Genomic DNA, 18,534 nt, shown 5'->3' with positions numbered 1-18,534 from the left:
AGCAGAGGACCCACCCAGCAGAGATGCTGGGGAGGGACAGGGTCTGGATCGGCCCCCCCGCACACACTCTGTATGCACCACCCCGCTGCCTGGCATCCCGCTCCCAGCTCTCCCTTCCTCACACTCCATGCCCTGATGCAGCCCTCTCCCCTCTCTGGCCCTCAGGTTTTGGGCAGAGAAAATCTGACTGGCAGATTTCTAGTGCCTCCGACATCTGACATCCCCTTGCCAGGTAAAAGCCAGGCAAGGGGGCAGCTGGTGGCAAGAGAAGGGTCTGCGGGATTATGTTCAGCCCAGACCTACATCTCCCTCTACCTGCAGCGACCCCCTCCAGGGCCCAGCCCGCCACCCCCAGCCTGGAGCAGTGGGACAATGGAAGCGTAATGAGCAATTATTCCTCCTCCAGCTCCCTGCCCTTTGCCAAATGTATTAACATCTAAGGTATAATTGCCGCCATGTCTCTAAACCACAACGAGCTTAATTAAGGTAGAGTTTAAGTAGAGGCTGCATTCTGCAAAAAAAAATCGAACCCATTATATATCATACGCTAAAAAAAAGACATACAAAAAAGCCCCATAAGAAACTGGCATTTACGTAAGACTTATTTCAGGCTTGTTTATTTCAGGCTCCTTAAAGGGCCACCTGCTCCCTGTGCGAAGCTTGAGAGGGAGCACCACCCCGCTCTTGCACACAGCAGGTGCCTAATGGGGGTTTCTTTGTTCTGCCCTGGAGACAATGACTGTTTATCTCTTTTTACTTCCTTACTCCCCTCCCTTTTGTAACTACCTCAGGGATTCATTTGACCCCCCATCTTTGGAGTGTCCTTGATGTATACAAACCGGAGATGACTAGGAAGGTTTTTTACCAACTGCCTGAAATTCCACCATCAGGGCTCCATTCATTTCAGAGACAGAAGCCAGTCCTTGTCAGCAGTCAGAGGGGGGAATCATTGTCCTTGGAGTCCTAGCTGCAATGAGTCACTGATTCCCCCCTCTGCCAGTGTGAACAGAAACCCCATGAGACCCATCCCCCCCCCGCCACCTGCTGAGAGCCCATCCTGGAGGGAGAGGGCTTCTGATGAGCCTGGGACTCAGCCAAGGAAGGCTGGCTTGGGTGGGAAGCGAGCCCCCTCTGCAAAGATGTTGGACAGCAGTGAGGAAATGAACAGAAAAGGGGGACAGGCTTGGAAGGCCCAGTGACAATACCCAACTCCCGCCTCCTCTCCATGCCCCCTTCTCCGGTTCCATCCTCACCAAGAGCCCCATGCTTGTCTTTCCCTTTGGACCCGGCCCACACCCAGCTGGGCTTCCAGGTTCCAAGCTCAGCCCTTCCAGAAGCTCTACCTTCATTACTCCCAGTCCTCACATCCTCGATGCCTGGAAGTAGGGATGATGCTCCCCGTTTCACAGATGAAGAACCTGGGAGATGAAACAGCTGCCCAAGGTCATCACTAATAGCTAGCTGAGCTGAGACTGGAGGGCCGGTTACCCACCGCCTCCCGCCATCCTTTCCTTTGGATACCCTGCCACCCCTGGCCTCCCCCAGGGGTCCACAGCTGTCTGAGAGACCCGTGCTCATTTCTGGGTTCTGGGAAGTGAGTTGGCTGGTTGGGTTTGCAGGAGGCTGTTGTCACTGTTGTTCGCATGGGAAAGGCATGAGCTCAGTGCTTTCCATGAGTATTTGAACCTGTGCCAACCTTCCCAGACGGGCTCCATGGCTTTCCCCACTGGATGGACGAGGAAGCAGAAGCTCAGAAACGTTAATTAAGTAATTTGCCCAAGGCCACGCAGATGCCAATTGGAATAGCTGGAATTAGAGCCATGCGACAAGGACTTGGCGCCAGGTGTTCATGTGGGAGCTGGTCCCAGGAAACACAACGAGGGGTGGGAGTAGAAGACAAGGAAGGGAGGAAACCGATAAAGGTTAAGTGATGAGCAGGCTTCATCACCCCATCAAGTGATGGGGCAACACATAGAAGAGCCTCAGAATTGACCGCTGGTCGGGAAGCAGGGTTACTTACCCATATGCTTCATGCCCCATCAGTGGAGGTTGCCCTGGGGACCTTGAATCCCCACATTTCCAGCTCCCCTCTCCCTGTTTTCAGGCTGAGCTAGCTCCCCTGGCACCAGAGAAAGCCCCAAGCTGAGAACTGTCCCCTGCAGCTACAGGTGAATGGTGTGTGGCACGTGAGGTCTGTCCGGTGAAAGCCTTGACTCTTTGTTCCATGGGTGGTATCTTCCCCAGCAATATCCCGGCTGCCCCTATTCCAAATGTAGATCCCAGGGCCTCCACCTGCCACTGGGAATCTCGGGGGTGTGTCCAAGAGCTGCATTTGGAACAAGCGCCTTTGATGTGCATACTCTAGTGGGAGAACCCTGGTGTCCAGGGGCCTTGTGAGCAGGGATGTGAGTTGTCTGGGCTTTCTCTGTGGCCCAGCCAGGGCCCTGAATGCAGTAGGACTCAGGACTTGGGCCTTTGAGACTCACCAGGCTTCACAGGTCCAGGAAGACAAGCAGGCTAGCTATGTTGCTGGACTTGGTGAATGTGCGCTGCAAGGAGCTGAGATGTGATGGCAGCACCCCAATACCCAGAGCTGGAGGGGAGCAGAGGACACCCCCAAGGGCTGGGACTGCCTCTCCCAGCCTGGGTTTAAAGGACAGGAGGAACCGTGTCTGATCTGAAGCCAAGGAGGAAGGGATGTCAGTCCTCCTTCCTCCCTCCCCGCCCGCCTCTGCACATGCGCAGACGCAGACGGGGAGGGTTTGGAAACCAGGTGGGAGGGCGGTGTCAGCGGCTCCCTGGGGAAGGGGGGAAGGTGCCTGCAGTGAAGTGAGGTGGAGAAGATGTTGTAAAGGGGGAGGCTGGGAACCAAGCCCAAAAGGAAAGAGTGACTTTGGGGCTGCACAGACCAGCCTGAGGTGGGGTGTGGGCAACATCACCAGCTCCTGCCTAGGGCGAGCAGAGGGGATAAGGCCTTGTCTCCCAGACCCTCCACACCAGCCCCTGTCCCTGCTCTTGCCTCAGCACATGGAACAGCTCCCTGTAGCCCAGAGGTGCTCAGCAATTGCTTATTGACTAGATGGGTGGATGTATGTACGTTACCTGTTGAATAGGTGGGTGAGTGGGTGGGTGGGTAGATAAACTGATGAATGTTGAGTAGATATTTAGATGGATGGATGGATGGATGTTACACGTTAAATAAGTGGGTGGGTGGGCGGGTAGATAAAATAATGGATGGTTGAGTAATATTTGGATGGATTAATGGATGGATGGATAGATGGATAAGTGGGTGGATAACTGAGTGAATTGGTTAGTGGGTTTATGGACGATTGATTAGTGAATAAGACTTAATGCAGGGAAATGTGGAAGAAATGAGAATATATTTTGACTCCAACCACCTCTATTCTCACAGAAGTCATGAAGAATCGGAAAAGGTCAAATATGTTGTATCACTTGTATGAGGAAATTAGGATCGGCCTATGTGTTAAAGTGACCTCATGATCCAAGGGAATAGACCAGAAACCCAGGAGCTGGAAATTATTAGGTCTTAAGAGGAAGCAAGGCTCAGCAGGCCATGGGCAGCCCTGGCTGAACGCTTCCACCGCCCCTCACCCTGGATTCACCAGGCTGTGCCAGTTTGGTCACTGGAGCAGCAGGCCGTGGCTGAGGAGGGAGCCCCCCAGGGCCCCAGAGCATCCTCAAGCTTAGGGGTACCCAGAGGCCACAGGGATGTGCGTCCCGTGATGTCTGCCTGTGTCCCCAAGCCTCAGAACTTAGGAGGCTCCAGAAATGACGGAGTCTCAGAACCGGGACTTGGGAGGGGTGTGTGTGTGTGTGCATAAACACACGCACATACTCAGACATGTGCACACACGTGAGCCAGCAGACACCCCTGGGCTAATATGTATCTCCTTCTGACCCATGGGTACTTTCCTGTGAGAGATCCCCAGGGTGTCAGGCATACAACACTCACTCTCCTGTCTACTCGCACTTGGAGGTGGATGAAGAGAGACACAGCTGTGTCCCTGTCCCCAGGTCCACACTCACACAGGAACACACCAAGGCACACACACAAGCACAGAGCACAGACCCACGGGGAGCACTGAGAAGGCAGCACACAGGCACACAGACAAGCCGACACGGGTTAACAGGACACTAGCACGCCCACAGAGACCACATGCGGCACAGGGCTGCCCCGGGAGGCCACACGGGCAGGTCCCGGGGAGAGGCTGGGAGCGGCAGGCTCCGATGCTGAGAGAAGGCTCAGAATGAAGATAAATGAGGCCTTTCCAGGAGCCAACTGCTGGAGTCAGCCCAGCAGCCTGTTCATCTCCATTGCCGCAGGCGTGTCTGCGAAGAATCTAGAGTTTTCCTGGGTGCAGGGGATGAATGGTGAGAGATTAATCACTCCATCTGGCCGGGTCTGCTCCACCAGGGCAGGGCTGTCCTCTGTCCAGAGGGCCTCAGGGAGACCCTCAGCTGACAAGTGGGGGCCCTGCAGCAGCGGGGGCGGGCCGGGCAGAGCTCTGGGTGCCTCAGGAAGGAGTGACCTTTGCGCCCTTGTGCACGGCCTCCAAGGCTGCTTTTCCTCCCTCGGGTCAGGGTGTGGAGAAGCAGGCTCTGGAGCCCTCCGGTGACAGGGGACCCGGCAAGTGGGGTACCTGCCTGCCCCGGTGAGGGAGGAGCAGAGGCCTTGGGACCCCAGGCAGGTGCTGGGTGAGTGGAGCGGGACGTGGATTCTCAGTGGGTTACAGGGGAGGTGGTTGCCTCTCCTCTCATCCCCACCTCGTGATCCTTCCTTTTTCCCTCTCTGCCCCCTGTCCCTCCAGATCAATTTTGTATTTCTGTTCAACATCGTCCGGATCCTAATGACAAAGTTACGAGCATCCACCACATCGGAGACGATCCAGTACAGGTGAGTGAGGGGTGCCTTGACCCTCAGCAGGGGAGGAATGAGGAGGCCATCTGGGCCATTCCCCTACCTCTGGGCAGGGTCCTCTGAGTCCTCACCCAGGGCCCTCGCTCAGGCTCCCAGAAGAAATGCCAGCGAGTGAGGCCCTACCTGCCTCAGGGGCTCAGATGGGTCTTGTCACCCTTCCCCCTCTCCCCAGGAAGGCGGTGAAGGCCACCCTGGTTCTCTTGCCCCTTCTGGGCGTCACCTACATGCTCTTCTTCATCAACCCTGGGGAGGACGAGCTGTCACAGATCGTGTTCATCTATTTCAACTCCTTCCTGCAGTCGTTCCAGGTGGGGCACATAGTGGGATTCGGCCACAGTGAGCGCCCCTGACCTGGCGTGCTCAGGCACCCGTGCCCTCGCTGGCTTGGTTTAGTTCGTATGCGCTGAAATACAAGCGCGTGCACACCCTGAACCCAGGCCCTGGCCCCGTCACTCCCACCCCAGGGCCCAGGTGGGCCCACCCCCGACCGGGTCAGGGTCACCCTAGCCTGCACCTCCTGCCGGCCCAGCCCCTGCTCTGAGGACTCATCGCAGCCTGTCACTCGTGGTGGACCCCAGCACACCTGCTCCACGATGGGGGTGCCTACCCAGCTCTGAGCCTCCGGGGTCCTGAGTCAGAGCGTTCCCCCAGTCATCCTGTCCCCTCTCCACCCCCTGACCCCCCAGGCAGAGTGGCTCCCTGAGCAGGTCACTGACCTCTCCCTCTTCCTTCCCAGGGTTTCTTTGTGTCTGTCTTCTACTGCTTCTTCAATGGAGAGGTATGACACCAGGCCCGGGAGGCCTGTCCTCAGACCCCACTCCAGGGAAGTTCGAGGGGAGCCCCCCAGCCTTTTGGCCGTCCCTGGCTCTGCTCAGCTCTGCTCTGGAGAAGGGAGGGGAAGTCTGGAGAAACCACCCAGCTCTGGGGAGACAGGAATCCTGCCTGAGGGACTCCAACCAGTTTAGAAGGTTGACTCTGCAGGTCAGAAATGATACACTGACTCTCCCATTGCACTCGGAGAGCTGGGTGGGCAGGAGCCCAGGCCACAGGGGCTCACAGAAGAAGGAAGCCAGAACACAGGTGATGACAGGAGAGCGCTTTCCAGGAGCAAGTCAGGTATGAGCCGTGCATCCAGGCCTTTATGGACCCAGGGAGCAGAAAGACACCAGCGCGTCCTCTCCTGTCCCCTACCGCCGCAGAGAAGGCCACATGCATTTGGGTGGGCTCCAGGGAGCCAGGCTCTGGTGAAGCTTGGTTAGCTTACCAGGCCCAGAATCCCAGCGCGGCGGACTTGGGGGAGATGTTCACTCAGGCCTGTGGTGGGTGAGGACACACAGTGGGTGCTGGGGCAAAGAGCAGACACGCTCTCAGGGCCCGAGAGCTTCCAGACACCCCAGAGGAATGCCAGTGCCATCCTGAGGCCTCTTCACCTGCCCGTGCACAGGGCAGTGGTGGGGTCTGCATGCCTGGGTCTGTCAATTAAAGCAGACCCCAGATAGGAAAGTCCAACAGTGGAGACCGGCATGTGCTGGAGGGCAGGGAGAGAAGGAGCCACTAAAGCAAGCAAGCAATGAGTGCTTACGGAACAGTTATTCTGTTCAACCATGTGCCAGGCTGGCATGTGGGGGACACGATCCAGTTTGCAGAAAAACTTCTTCCATTGCAATACAAATGAGAATAGAACAGCACCAGTGACGGTCAGGTCTTGAAATGACTAGCTCTCCATCTCAGCTGCGTGCTGTGGTAAGCAATGCAGGTCTTTCAGGAGGTAGAGGAGGTGAGAAGGACCCTGCTTTTGGAAACAGCCGGTCTCTGGATGTGAGGGTGGCAGTCAGGGGGGCCGCCCCAGCCTCCCTTGGTGGCCCTGCAAGGGGCAGGAAGCAGGGGAGAGGACTGGTGGGGACCCAGGATTGGCCTCCACCGGCCCAGTTGAGCCTCCTCCTCCCCTGCAGGTGCGCTCGGCCGTGAGGAAGAAGTGGTACCGCTGGCAGGACCATCACTCCCTCCGAGTCCCCAGGGCCCGGGCCGTGTCCATCCCCACGTCCCCCACGCGGATCAGCTTCCACAGCATCAAGCAGACGGCCGCTGTGTGACCCCTCAGTACCCTCACCTCGCCCATCAATCCACCATCGGGACAGCCTCCCCATCCTCCTCCAGCACCTTTCTCTGGGTTCTCCTGGCTGCGCAGGCTCTGATGGGGGCAGAGGGAGTGGGGAGACCAGCTCTCCAGGCCGGCAGGAGGGAGGCTATGCAGGCAGCACGAGGGGCTCTCGGGAACCAGGGCCGGCTGGACCCCAAGTCTCAGTGCGAGAAGGAGCTGAGCCGGGAAGTCACGGGAACCCCCGGAGGAGAGCGGGTCACAGGTCTTCAGGCATTGCCCACGCCAGCCTCTCTGGCTAGATCCTCACTGTCGCCCTGTTCACAGATGAGGAAACTGAGGCCCAGAGCCAGGGAGGGCCTGCCCAAGTCACACAGCTAGTTCATGACAGACCTGGGGCTCCTTTGCCCCACTCACGGCAAGGGTCTTCCCACCAGCAGCGGGGTGATGGTTGGTCCCACCCCCTGCCTTCTGCCTCTAAGTTCTGTGGCGTCCTCTGCAGTTGGAGGGAGGCACAGCAGCTGGAGTAAGAGATTCATTCCACTGGCTTCGTCCCTGGGACTCTCACTTAGAGAAGCCTCACCTGCACCCCATCCTCCTGCCCCTCGGACCCTTGGAAGGATGCTGCCTGCTTTCCCGAGAGCCCTCTTCTCAGCCTGGTCCACCGATTCAGGGCCTTGGGGAGGGGCAGGTGGGGAGGAAGACGTTGCCAGGGCAGCCGTACATGCTTAGGCCAACCAGATGCACGGTGTAGGACGAAACGGGGAGGAGACGCGTGGGGGACAACAGGCTGGGAGGAGGAGTAGGGTAGAAATAGCAGAAACCAAAGTACGTCTTTGGTGACTGGAACGAATCCCTCAGCCCACACCCGAGACTGGGCTTCGGCCTCCCCTTCAGAAACAACATCTCCACTTGTCTGTGAAATAAACTGTGCCTCTGTGGAAACGCGGCCTCCCCTCAGGTTTGAAGGCGTGCTGTGGGCCAAGGGCAGTGGTGGGCTGGGTCCATCATCATTTGCAGAGACTCTCGCCCTGGCCTGGGGCCGGTTCTCTCTCTCCACCTGTGCCTGCGGGTTTGCCCAGGCCAGTATCTGCCCCTCCTCCCCAGCTGAAGGCAGTTTAATTCAGCGTGAAGGAGAGGCCCACCTCCCCAAGCAGGCCATGGCCCGTTCTGGAATCTGGATGGAAGTGTAGAGCAGCCCCCCTCCCCGCCACTGCAGTCTCTGTGAGCCACAGCCAGGGCCATCTCCATCCTGGCCTCCATCTGCCTTTCCCTGCAGGAGAAGGTGGGAGTCAAGGGGCCAGAGGAGCCACCAGGCTGGGGTTCAAAAGGGCTTTCGCTCTAGGTATGCCCCCTCCCCCATTTTTTAGAAATTATGTGTCCCATCTTGCACATTTTTAAGTTGACATCTAATATTTTTCACATACGTTTTAAAACTTGTGAGGGATGTGATTTCTAGCATTTGGTAAATATTGACATTTTAAAATAAAACTGCCCCAACCCTTTAAAGTCCATCTTGTGAAATCCAAACACAGCAGTGATTTAATACTCTCATCTATTTAAAAACAAAAAAACAAAACCCACAACCTGCTCTTCTTTAACAGTTGGAAATTTTAGGTGGTTCCTTTTCTCTTTGATCCTGTATTTTCACTCCGTTCCCCCTACAGAATTGTTTTTGCTAATGCAGCATTTTTTACCGTGGCAAGTTTTTTATCGCTCACCTTATCATACTTCTCTGCCACAAATATATATTTAGAAATCGGAATTGAAATAATTTCCTGTGACCAAAGATTCTAAGAGTTTTTTAGGAAGTCTTCTGGATTGAGTTATTACAACTAATTTTTCATGTAAAATGTACAGTTGATTAAAACAACATAGGTACTAAAAATTTTTATAAGTAATTGTTAAACCTAAAAAGGAAAATACTGAAAACACATCTTAGTGAAACAGATAAGAAATTAATTATTTGTGTATCTATGGATGAATCGGGATTCAGCATCATTTTCTTTTTCCATTTTTATAGCTCTACATGCTGAGAAGCCTTTCACACAAATAAGATGTCACCCAATTCTCTGAATTCCTTCCGAGATGCGTGCCCAAAATTGCATAGTGATTTATCATCAAAAATGATCTGTCAACTGGCCACTTGATTAAGTCCTCTTTAAATTTGGCTGGGAAAAAATGAAATGAAAAATCTCAGACTTGCGAAGGGCTTTGTTGTCTGGAGAACAAGCTCCTTTGGTGGTTCACCCGGGGCACCTGGGTGCCCTCTGGCGCTTGGGCCGGGCAGTGCACGTGTGAGATACGCGGCGCCGTTTCACACCTGTGTCTGAGAGGGGTGGGGCGCCCTGACTTCGTGCGTCCCCCAGATACAGAAACTTTGCGGGTCTTGGAAAGTCTTCCTGCACCCTCAGAGGCAACACGATGGCCGCTTCCATTCGGGGGCTCTTGCAAATGGCTCGGCCCCAGTAGGCCACTTGGAGAGCCCTGCTGCCGGAGGAGCTGAGTGCTAATTGGAGCAGCGCAGAGAACTCAGGCCTCCGCACAGCATCAGCGCCAAGTCCTGGCCGCTCATTACCGCACGGGCCTGCTCCCTGGAGGGCCTGCCCTGGAGCGCCCCGAAGTCGCTAACCCTCGTGCAGCAGGGCTAGCAAGAGGGAGCAGTTTGACCGGCTCCCTCTGCAGTTGGGAGAGGCCCCTTCTCGGCCCTGTGCTGACCATGCATCCCCTCATCACCGGGGCCCCTGGTCACGGCCCCGCTGAGCTCTGGCTTTGAAATGCCACCAGAGCCATTAGGCCCTCTCTCTGGGTCCTACACTCATTAACGTCGTTCCTCGCAGCCAAGCCTGCTCGTTAGCGTCTGCTTCCCTGTAGACAGCCCCTGGCCTGCTGGCCTTCCTGGAAAGTGGCCTCATTAACAGACTCTCCTCTTTAGCAGGCAAGTTCCCAGACCCCTGTGCCCTTAGGGTCTCCTGTTTAACCCTTTCAGCCCCCTGATTTATAAAGCCGGGGGAGACTTGAGACCACAAGGGTAGTCCTCACACCAGCCTTCCGGCCCCACTGCCAGCGAGAGACCACAGAAAGAGCCCTGTCCCCAGCACGGCTGCCACCCCCAGCTCCTCATCAGAGTCGGGCCACAAAGTGCCTGCTGGGGTATGAGCCCGTAAACGACACATACGTCAGCAAGCATGGCAGGTGATGCTGGGAAGTGAAACACAAGTCTGACATTTCCCTGCTGGGAGGGTCCATGTAAGGTGCTACCCAGCGAGGCTGAAGCCTCTAGACCTGGTTTCCTGTGGAGGAGACTAACTAGCAGAAGAACAGAAAAGGGACTTAAGGTGGAGCTAAGATGCAGAAAGTGACCACCAGCACGTGGACTTACATAGAGAAGGAGGCACACACACAGGCTCACAGGCGTGGAGGCAGACATGGGACAGAGGGGGGCCCTGGGGCCACAGAGGGGGGCCCAGATGGACACAGAGAGACTCCTAGGGACGCACAGAGGTAGACCCAGACATGAGACACACACATGTCCATCAGCCAGTCATTCCCCATTTACTGAGCACCACTGTGTGCCCAGTATGGAAATAGCACTCTAAATAAGACAAGGTTCCCGTTTCAAGAAACTCAAAATCTAGTTGAGAAGAAACAGCTCCCAAACAGTACAAGGTCAAAACAGGAAAAAGGATCGGTGCTTGGCATCTCTCCCTGGGTGGATTTCTCAGTGTCCGTTTCTGTCTGTCCTCGTGGGGGACAGGGGTCAGTCAGCCTCTGCAGTCGCCACCTTCCTCAGCCCCCTGCTTTTTCAACACCTCTGAGCCCTTGCCCATGGTGGCCTCAAGCCAGACAAGGTTTACGGGACACAAAACCTCAGCCACCCTCCCCTGTTTCTTTCCCACTTCCCTCCATCCAGGCCCGGGAGCTCCCTGGACTGACAGACACAGACCCAGTTCGCTGCTCTTCCTTCCTGAGTGTCTCCAGAGCCCCGTGGGCAGATGGGGCACAGGGGCAGTGAGGCAGCTGGATGAGAAGGGAGCTGTTACAGGAGAGACAGGTGAAGGGCACCCTCAGAACCAGTCGTCCCCTTTACATGCCTGGCGCCATCGTGAGGCAGTTCTGGGGGTCTGCGAGGCCCTGGGGGAGTCATTTCCTAGAGTGACATTTTCATCCAGGGTCAGGGAGAGTTTGGTGGACAAGAGCTGTCCCTCCAGCCCGGGAGCCTGGTTAGGGACCCACTGCTCCGAGGACACCCAGAACCAATGGAGAGCAGACTTGGGGAAACTTTATTTCCAGACTGGGTGGGATCTAGGAATCAGCGCTTTCAACAATGTTTCGGTTGCTGTCTGGTATGGGAGTCACTGAACAAGGGAACATCTCTTGTCTCTTCTTTACAACACACACATGCACACACACACACACACGTTTGTGTACTATAGAAAGGGAAAGTGAGTGACCTGATTTTCTGGAAACCTCAAAGGAGGGGCAGCTGCAGCAGGAGGGAAAGAGGCAGGTTTAAAACATGTAAATTTGGGGGCTTCCCTGGTGGCTCAGTGGTTGAGAGTCGGCCTGCCGATGCAGGGGACACGGGTTCGTGCCCCGGTCCGGGAAGATCCCACATGCCGCGGAGCGGCTGGGCCCGTGAGCCATGGCCGCTGAGCCTGCGCGTCTGGATCCTGTGCTCCGCAACAGGAGAGGCCACAACAGTGAGAGGCCCGCGTACCGCAAAAAAAAAAAAAACATGTAAATTTGTACATCAGTATGCTCAGTATGGTTTCCAGGCTCTGCCCCTAAGGTGCCACTAATTCTCGGGAGGGGGCGCCCGCTTACAGATGGTAATTAGCAGGAGGAATGGGAGGAGTGTGAGCTGAGATCAATGCCATGTGTGGATTGAGTTTCCTCCAGATCTTGTTAGGGAGTTCTTCCCAGAGCTTACGGCCATCCCACAGAGCTGTAACGTGCCTTCCCCACCACAGAACTATCACAGTGGCTTGCATCTGGCAAATCCTGTCCTACAGGACCAGAGTCAAAGAGCCTCTCTTCCAGGAAGCCTTCCTGATAGCATCAGTAGGACATGTCCCCACTAGGAGCTAACAAAATCCCCACCAGGCTCCACCACTGGGCTGGAATTGCTGGAGTCATGTGCTGTTACTTATGCCCATAGCTAGAACTCTGCGCCCGGTAGGCACTCTAGAAACATGCAATCAATAAACTGGCCTTTTCTATTTGTTCCTCCCAGAGCTGGTTAACTCACAGGCTAGAGTTCAGTGCTAGCAAGACAGACCAGAGGCACAAAGATTCCCAGAGGTCTATTAGCTTTGCACGAGGCAAAATCCATTCTCTGGCTCCATACCTCACCACCAACAGACCCCAGAGGCCAGGCCCAGGCTGAGGGCATCCCCTCTTCTCCACTTCACATGTAGACAGAAAACTGGAGGAGCTAAGCCTCCACATCCTTCCAAGACTTTCCTGCGGGTGTCCACAGATTCATCCCACCCGAGGGGCCCCATGCCTGCGTGGGTCCTGACGTCCTGCTGGGTGGACAGTGAGCCTGTCCTTCACCAGGTAGGGTGACCAGACCGGGCCTGCCCCAGCTCACCTAGGTTTACGCCTATTGTCCTGGTGTCATTAAAGGCATCCCTCTTACTCTCACAAGTGTCCTGATTTGGACAATAAACTACAGTTGACCCTTGAACGATGCTGGGGAGTGGGGTGCCAACCCCGGGCAGTCAAAAATCCACTTATAGGGACCTCCCTGGTGGTCCAGTGGTTAAGACCTCGCCTTCCAATGCAGGGGGTGCGGGCTCGATCCCTGGTCGGGGAGCTAAGTTCCCACATGCCTCGTGGCCAAAAAAGCAAAACGTAAAACAGAAGCAATATTGTAACAAATTCAATAAAGACTTTAAAAATGGTCCACATCAAAAAAAAAATCCACTTAGAACTTATAGTTGGCTCTCCATAGTTGCTGTTTCACATCCAGGGATTCAGCTAACCTCGGACTGTATAGTTCTGGAGCTCACATTTAGTGGGAAAAAATTCTGCTCATGTGGACCCATGCAGTTCAAACCTGTTTTGTTCAATAGTCAACTCTGTATGATCACCCTACTTAAACCCCACATTTGTCTGAGTTCATAGTAGGGGCCACAAATCCTGCTTGAATAAATGAATGAGAGCCAGATCCCCAGAAACTTCCAAATGTTAGCTACTACGCTTTGGAAGGAGAGCCTGTGTAGAAGGGACCCTCTGAGGTAGAGTCCCATGTCCACTCTGAGTATCTGCTTGTTGGACAAATGCCTGAGCACGGAGGGGCAGAGAGGAGCTGATTCTAGATCTGGAAGAACGAAATTCATCCCTCAGCCTCTGTTGTGAATACAACAAAGTAATTAATTGTGATTCTTAATTAGCTCTTCAGGGCAATGAGTAAGGCTCCCTCTGGTTCCCTGAGGCCCAGCTGGCGATAAACAATCCCGCACCATGGATCCCCATGGAGGCCCCTCTGCCCAAGAAGGTGGAGAAATTCAAAGACCTGCCATTTCCTCCTGCCTCCTCCAGTTCTGGCCTCCAGTTCTCTGGGGAAGGCTGGTGGTCGACCTGCGAGCGACCCTGCAGCTGCCTCCTTTCCTTCTTATTCTTCCAGCTCAGCCCCAGATACATCGTCCTTTCAGGGCTTTCCAAAGGGTGCACTACGGGGTCTGTGTTGCTAGTGCCTAAGCAAATGAACTCCCCCAGCCCTGTGTCTCTAAATCCATCTCATTGCTCCGCCTGACACAGAGTCTGGGCTCTCCCCCGCACCGTCAACAGGCACACTTGAATGGTAAAGTCTGCATCTGAAGGAATGAGGAGAAAGAAGTCCTTCCTTGGAAATGTGATGGATTCTCTTCGCTAGAAAAGTATAGATGTATAATGTGCAAAAATACAGTGTATTCAATAGCATACGGAATGTCTACAGAAACCGTCAAAGGAACCACAGATCCAAGTTTAAAAGCCCCTGACCTCCGGATAAAATTTAAATGCTCTGATTTAGCTAATAAGAATTCCCTGTGTTGGTGGTGTGTGTTAGAAGCACCAGGGCATTTAAAGCCGCACAGGTTTCTGAGCCCACTCCAGACCTCCCGAAACACGATCCCGGGAGGTGGAAACTCGCACTTTTCACAAGCATCTTCACACAGGAGGGCCCTGGGACCACCAGCACACAAGGTGTGTCCTGTGCTGTGTCTCCCACTGTGCCCACCTGCCCTGGCAGTGGGCAACTCTTTCCCGGATCCTCCTCAGTGGCCACACTCACCTACAGTACGTATGTAAGGTTGGATCTCCTCCAGCAGGTCATGAAGGGCACGAGGGCAGGGGCTTGTCTGCCCCAGCCCTGAACTGCCAGTACCCAGGAAATGTCAGGGTTTCAGGAGAGATTTCATTTGAACTAATGGTTCCAAAAGCATGAATCTGAAAACCATTGAATTTGCACAATGTTAGTGCCTTTGTTACCGACCTGGGTCCTTGGATTCTTTAATCAGTAGAAATTGGTAGGAGGTCAGACGAGAAATTCAGGCAAGGCTTTACTGGGATTCACGCTGCAGCACGAGGGAGCGAAACCAAGTAACAGGTGCCCTCGATCGCTCCCCAAGCGGGGGAGGGTGACAAGCTGGTCCCTTAAATGCATAGGGGTGAATTGGTGGGCTGGGAAGCAGGGGTAGCTTAGGTGGTCTGCCCCCCTGCTTGGTGGCGCTGTGTGCAGGGGGCACGCCCAGTACCCTGCTTTTGCTCCCAGCACCTCAGAAATGAGAGTTGGTTTGTGGCGTTTTTGTGTCTTATTGTTCATAATTGCCCCAAGTCCCAGCCTGTCTCACCTTGGCCTCTTTCCTTTTGGTGCCCTGCGGGGTAGGAAGTAGTTTTCTAAGTGAGATTGCTGGAGGGACCTTCTACTGAGGCACAATGGAATGAAAAAAGACAGTACAGAAATTTGTAGAAATTGTAGGTCCAGATGGATCAGTGCATTGAATGTGGAGAAAGGAAGGAAGACGTGAACATTGCATGGCTCTGCATGGCAGATTGGATGAAAAGTTTTTCCATGTACTTTCTCATTTAATCCTCTTAAAAATCCTGCAATACGGGAACTTCTCTGGCAGTCCAGTGGTTAGGACTCCACACTTCCAATGCAGGAGGCGCAGGCTCAATCCCTGGTCGGGGAACTAAGATCCCATATGCCACACAGTGTGGCCAAAAAATAAAAAAAAAAAAATTTTTTTAAATCCTGCAATATAGAAAACTCAGTTTAAAAAGAAAAAAAAAAAGGTAGCTACCATGAGTTACCAGTTCCTTTTAGGGGGCCTCATCCAGATCCAGGAACTCTTGTCTCTAAAAGGCCTTGGAATCTTAAGAGTTTCTCTGTCTGGAATCTCTTCTTAGGTCTACAAGTTTTATAAAAATTTTTAAATTTACTACTTTCATTTTGGTTATAATCTAAAAAATTTAGTAAAACAGATTTTACCTTAAAACACCTTTTTCATAGGATCAATTGAAAGAGTTTAACAGTACCAAACTTTAGCTCAAGTTTCTCAGACTGAGGATTCCCTGATGTATTCCAGGGGGTTTAGAGATCTGTTTCTTCTACAAAGTCCACTACAATACCAAGTTTGAGAACCTGCCTTGGTCAGAACGACTCAGAGGCTGTGGGGTTTTTTCCAAGTGGGGCAGGTGTTTTGAGCCAAGTCTTGATCTATGTATGTATGTCCAGGGAAGTCACCTTGAAGTAAGCCAGTTTTTACACCAAAACACTGAATGTGGCAGCTGCCCTGGAGAAGATGCTTTCAGAAGTCGTTCAAGTATTGATATTTCTTGAGCACCTACTGAGTGCCAGTTACTCCGCCGGGCATAACGGAGGATATAGCCTTGAATGAAGTGACCCAAATCCTTGTCCTCATGGAACTTACATTCTGATGGGGAGACTGAAAATTAAACAAGACAAACAAGCACAATATGTTATGAAGTGTTAAGCTCTAAAGAGGAAAATAGGACAAGGAATGGGAGTACGAAGGGTGTATGGATCTTAACGTGCCTGATGGGGAGAGGGTGTGGCTCGATGTTGAAACTGTAGATGGAATGGCTGGGGGAGTGTTCACTGGGATGATGGCTGAACAAAGTCCTGGAGGAAGTGAGGGAGAAGGATTGGGATGGAAAGCATTGCAGGCAGATGAACAGAGAGGGCCAAGGGCCTGCTTCTGTGTGTGCTGGGCAAACAGGACAGAAATCAGCATGTGTGTGTGTGTGTGTGTGTGTGTGTGTGTGTGTGTGTGTGGTGTGTTTGGTGGGGAGGGGAATGGGGGCCACACAGGTGTTACTCTTGAGTGACAAGGAAAGCCACTGAGTTTTTAGGTTGAATGGGATCTCTTTGGCTGCTGGGTGTGACACAGATTGTGAAGGGGTGCAGGTACAGCAGAGTTTGGGTAAGAGTCTTTGGCTATAGACCAGGTTGGAGATGGCAGTGCCTTGGACCAGGGTGGTGGCCCAATTCTGAATAGCTAGTGAAGATGGATCTGATGGCCTGGATGTGGCACATAAGAGAGAAAAATCAAGACTGGCATCTGTTGTCACTAACCCAGAGGACAGGTTAATGGAGTGGACCAGTTTGCAAGCTTGCTTCAGAATTCTTCTTAGAAAGATGGGAGCTCTGGTCTCAATTTAAAAAAGAATGTTCATAAAGATTTTTTAAAGCTTGTCAGTGCTTTTTTTTCTTTCCCATAATCTCAGCCTGCTTAATCTCACTGTCAATTAACTCGTCCTCAGATGCAGAACAGTGGGTTTGATGAGCCAAAGAAGGTTTTAATTAGCCTGAAATGTTTGAGTTGGCATAACTGCTTCTGCACTAATTGCTGGTGATTGAGTTTTAAGACCCAACAAATGCAGACATGGGCTGGAAAAATTCTACTTCGGCTCACTTCTGCACCAAGTCCTGAATATGGTAAAAGAGGAGGGCAGAGAGCTTTGGTTCCCAAAGAGAGAAGGGCTCTCTCTTCCCAGCCCCAAGCTCAAGAAACTTCCATTAGGTTCAGGTTCAGGCTGTGGCCTGGGACAGAGGTGTGGAGGGTTAGAGCAGGGCTATCACAGCTAGATTCTCGAAGAGTCAGGACTGGAATCCACTTTGCAGCGTTTCCGACACAGAGCTCACAGCTGCACCCACCCCCATCCAGCAAGATCACAGCTCCTTAAGTATAATCACCCGGGGAAACCGAAATCCCACTTCCCCATCCCCACACCTGCTTGTCTAATTGTGTCACTGGATACAAGGTTCTTTTAAATTCACATTGTCAAAGAGAAGCTCCTTTCGGGAGAGTAATGGGTCCAGCAATTCACATGGCAAGAAAGTGCACAACGGTGCAAGGGTAGGGAAATGAGAAACAAAATTGAGCTATTTGTAATGAGGTGGATGGACCTAGAGTCTGTCATACAGAGTGAAGTAAGTCAGAAAGAGAAAGACAAATACCGTATGCTAACACATATATATGGAATTTAAGAAAAAAAAATGTCATGAAGACATTTCTAGGGGTAAAACAGGAATAAAGACACAGACCTACTTGAGAATGGACTTGAGGATATGGGGAGGGGGAAGGGTAAGCTGTGACAAAGCGAAAGAGAGGCATGGACATATATACACTACCAAACGTAAAATAGATAGCTAGTGGGAAGCAGCCGCATAGCACAGGGAGATCAGCTCAGTGCTTTGTGACCGACTGGAGGGGTGGGATAGGGAGGGTGGGAGGAAGGGAGACACAAGAGGGAAGGGATATGGGAACAGATGTATATGTATAACTGATTCACTTTGTTATAAAGCAGAAACTAATACACCACTGTGAAGCAATTATACTCCAATAAAGTTGTAAAAAAAAAAAAGAGTAGGGAAAACACTGAAAGGAACAAGAAGAACAACGCCCCCTCTGAGGGAGCCCCTAAGGCTCCTCTTGACTACATTGTCCCTGTCCCCAACAGATACAGTCCACAGCATCTGGGCTCCCACAGAGGAGACAGACAGTGCATATTTGCTCATTCAAACAGACCCTTTCTCTTTGAAATCCAACTAATCCAACTGCCCGTGAACCAGGACTGGGTCTCTCCATCCAGTGTCCACAGCTGCAGTTCTGCAATCTCCTCTCTGGCCAACTTGGAGTGGGCTTAGAATTAAAAAATAAAAAATCAAGCCTTTCGCATTTAACTCAAGGGTCACCCCCCAACCCCACCTCACAGGGCCCAACACAGGTTCACCTGCCTAAAATTGTGCTGATGGAGGGCTTTCTTCTTTCTTGCTTTCTAAATGAGGACACAGGTTCTTTAATAGTAAAGAATTGTCAGCTTTAGGTTATACACATGGCCCATGGTAACACTGCCTGTGTGTCTGAGTTGATTCACTTGTGGAAGTGTCTGCCTCCAGAGTCTACCCTTGACTACGATAATACCTCACCAGAAGGAAATGACATCGGGCAGGAAAACGAGAATGGTCATAGGTTCCAGA

General features: G+C 52.8%; 1 protein-coding gene across 4 annotated transcripts in view; it reads left to right on the top strand.

Moving 5' to 3' along the window:
- Positions 1–7,032, top strand: part of CRHR2 (corticotropin releasing hormone receptor 2) — a 45,089-nt gene extending 38,057 nt beyond the window's left edge. For all 4 annotated transcript variants that reach the window (XM_060107986.1, XM_060107985.1, XM_060107988.1 and 1 more), the window contains 4 exons: positions 4,830–4,915; positions 5,112–5,247; positions 5,676–5,717; positions 6,892–7,032. In XM_060107986.1, coding sequence (XP_059963969.1) covers positions 4,830–4,915; positions 5,112–5,247; positions 5,676–5,717; positions 6,892–7,032 — 405 coding nt within the window. The remainder of the gene's footprint in view (positions 1–4,829; positions 4,916–5,111; positions 5,248–5,675; positions 5,718–6,891) is intronic.
- The last annotated feature ends 11,502 nt before the right edge of the window (positions 7,033–18,534 follow it).

The sequence above is a fragment of the Mesoplodon densirostris genome, chromosome 9, assembly GCF_025265405.1.
Source record: "Mesoplodon densirostris isolate mMesDen1 chromosome 9, mMesDen1 primary haplotype, whole genome shotgun sequence".
In the NCBI taxonomy this organism is placed as follows: Eukaryota; Metazoa; Chordata; class Mammalia; order Artiodactyla; family Ziphiidae; genus Mesoplodon; species Mesoplodon densirostris.
Note: the sequence above shows the minus strand (reverse complement) of the source record. Positions and strands in the feature narration are given on the sequence as shown.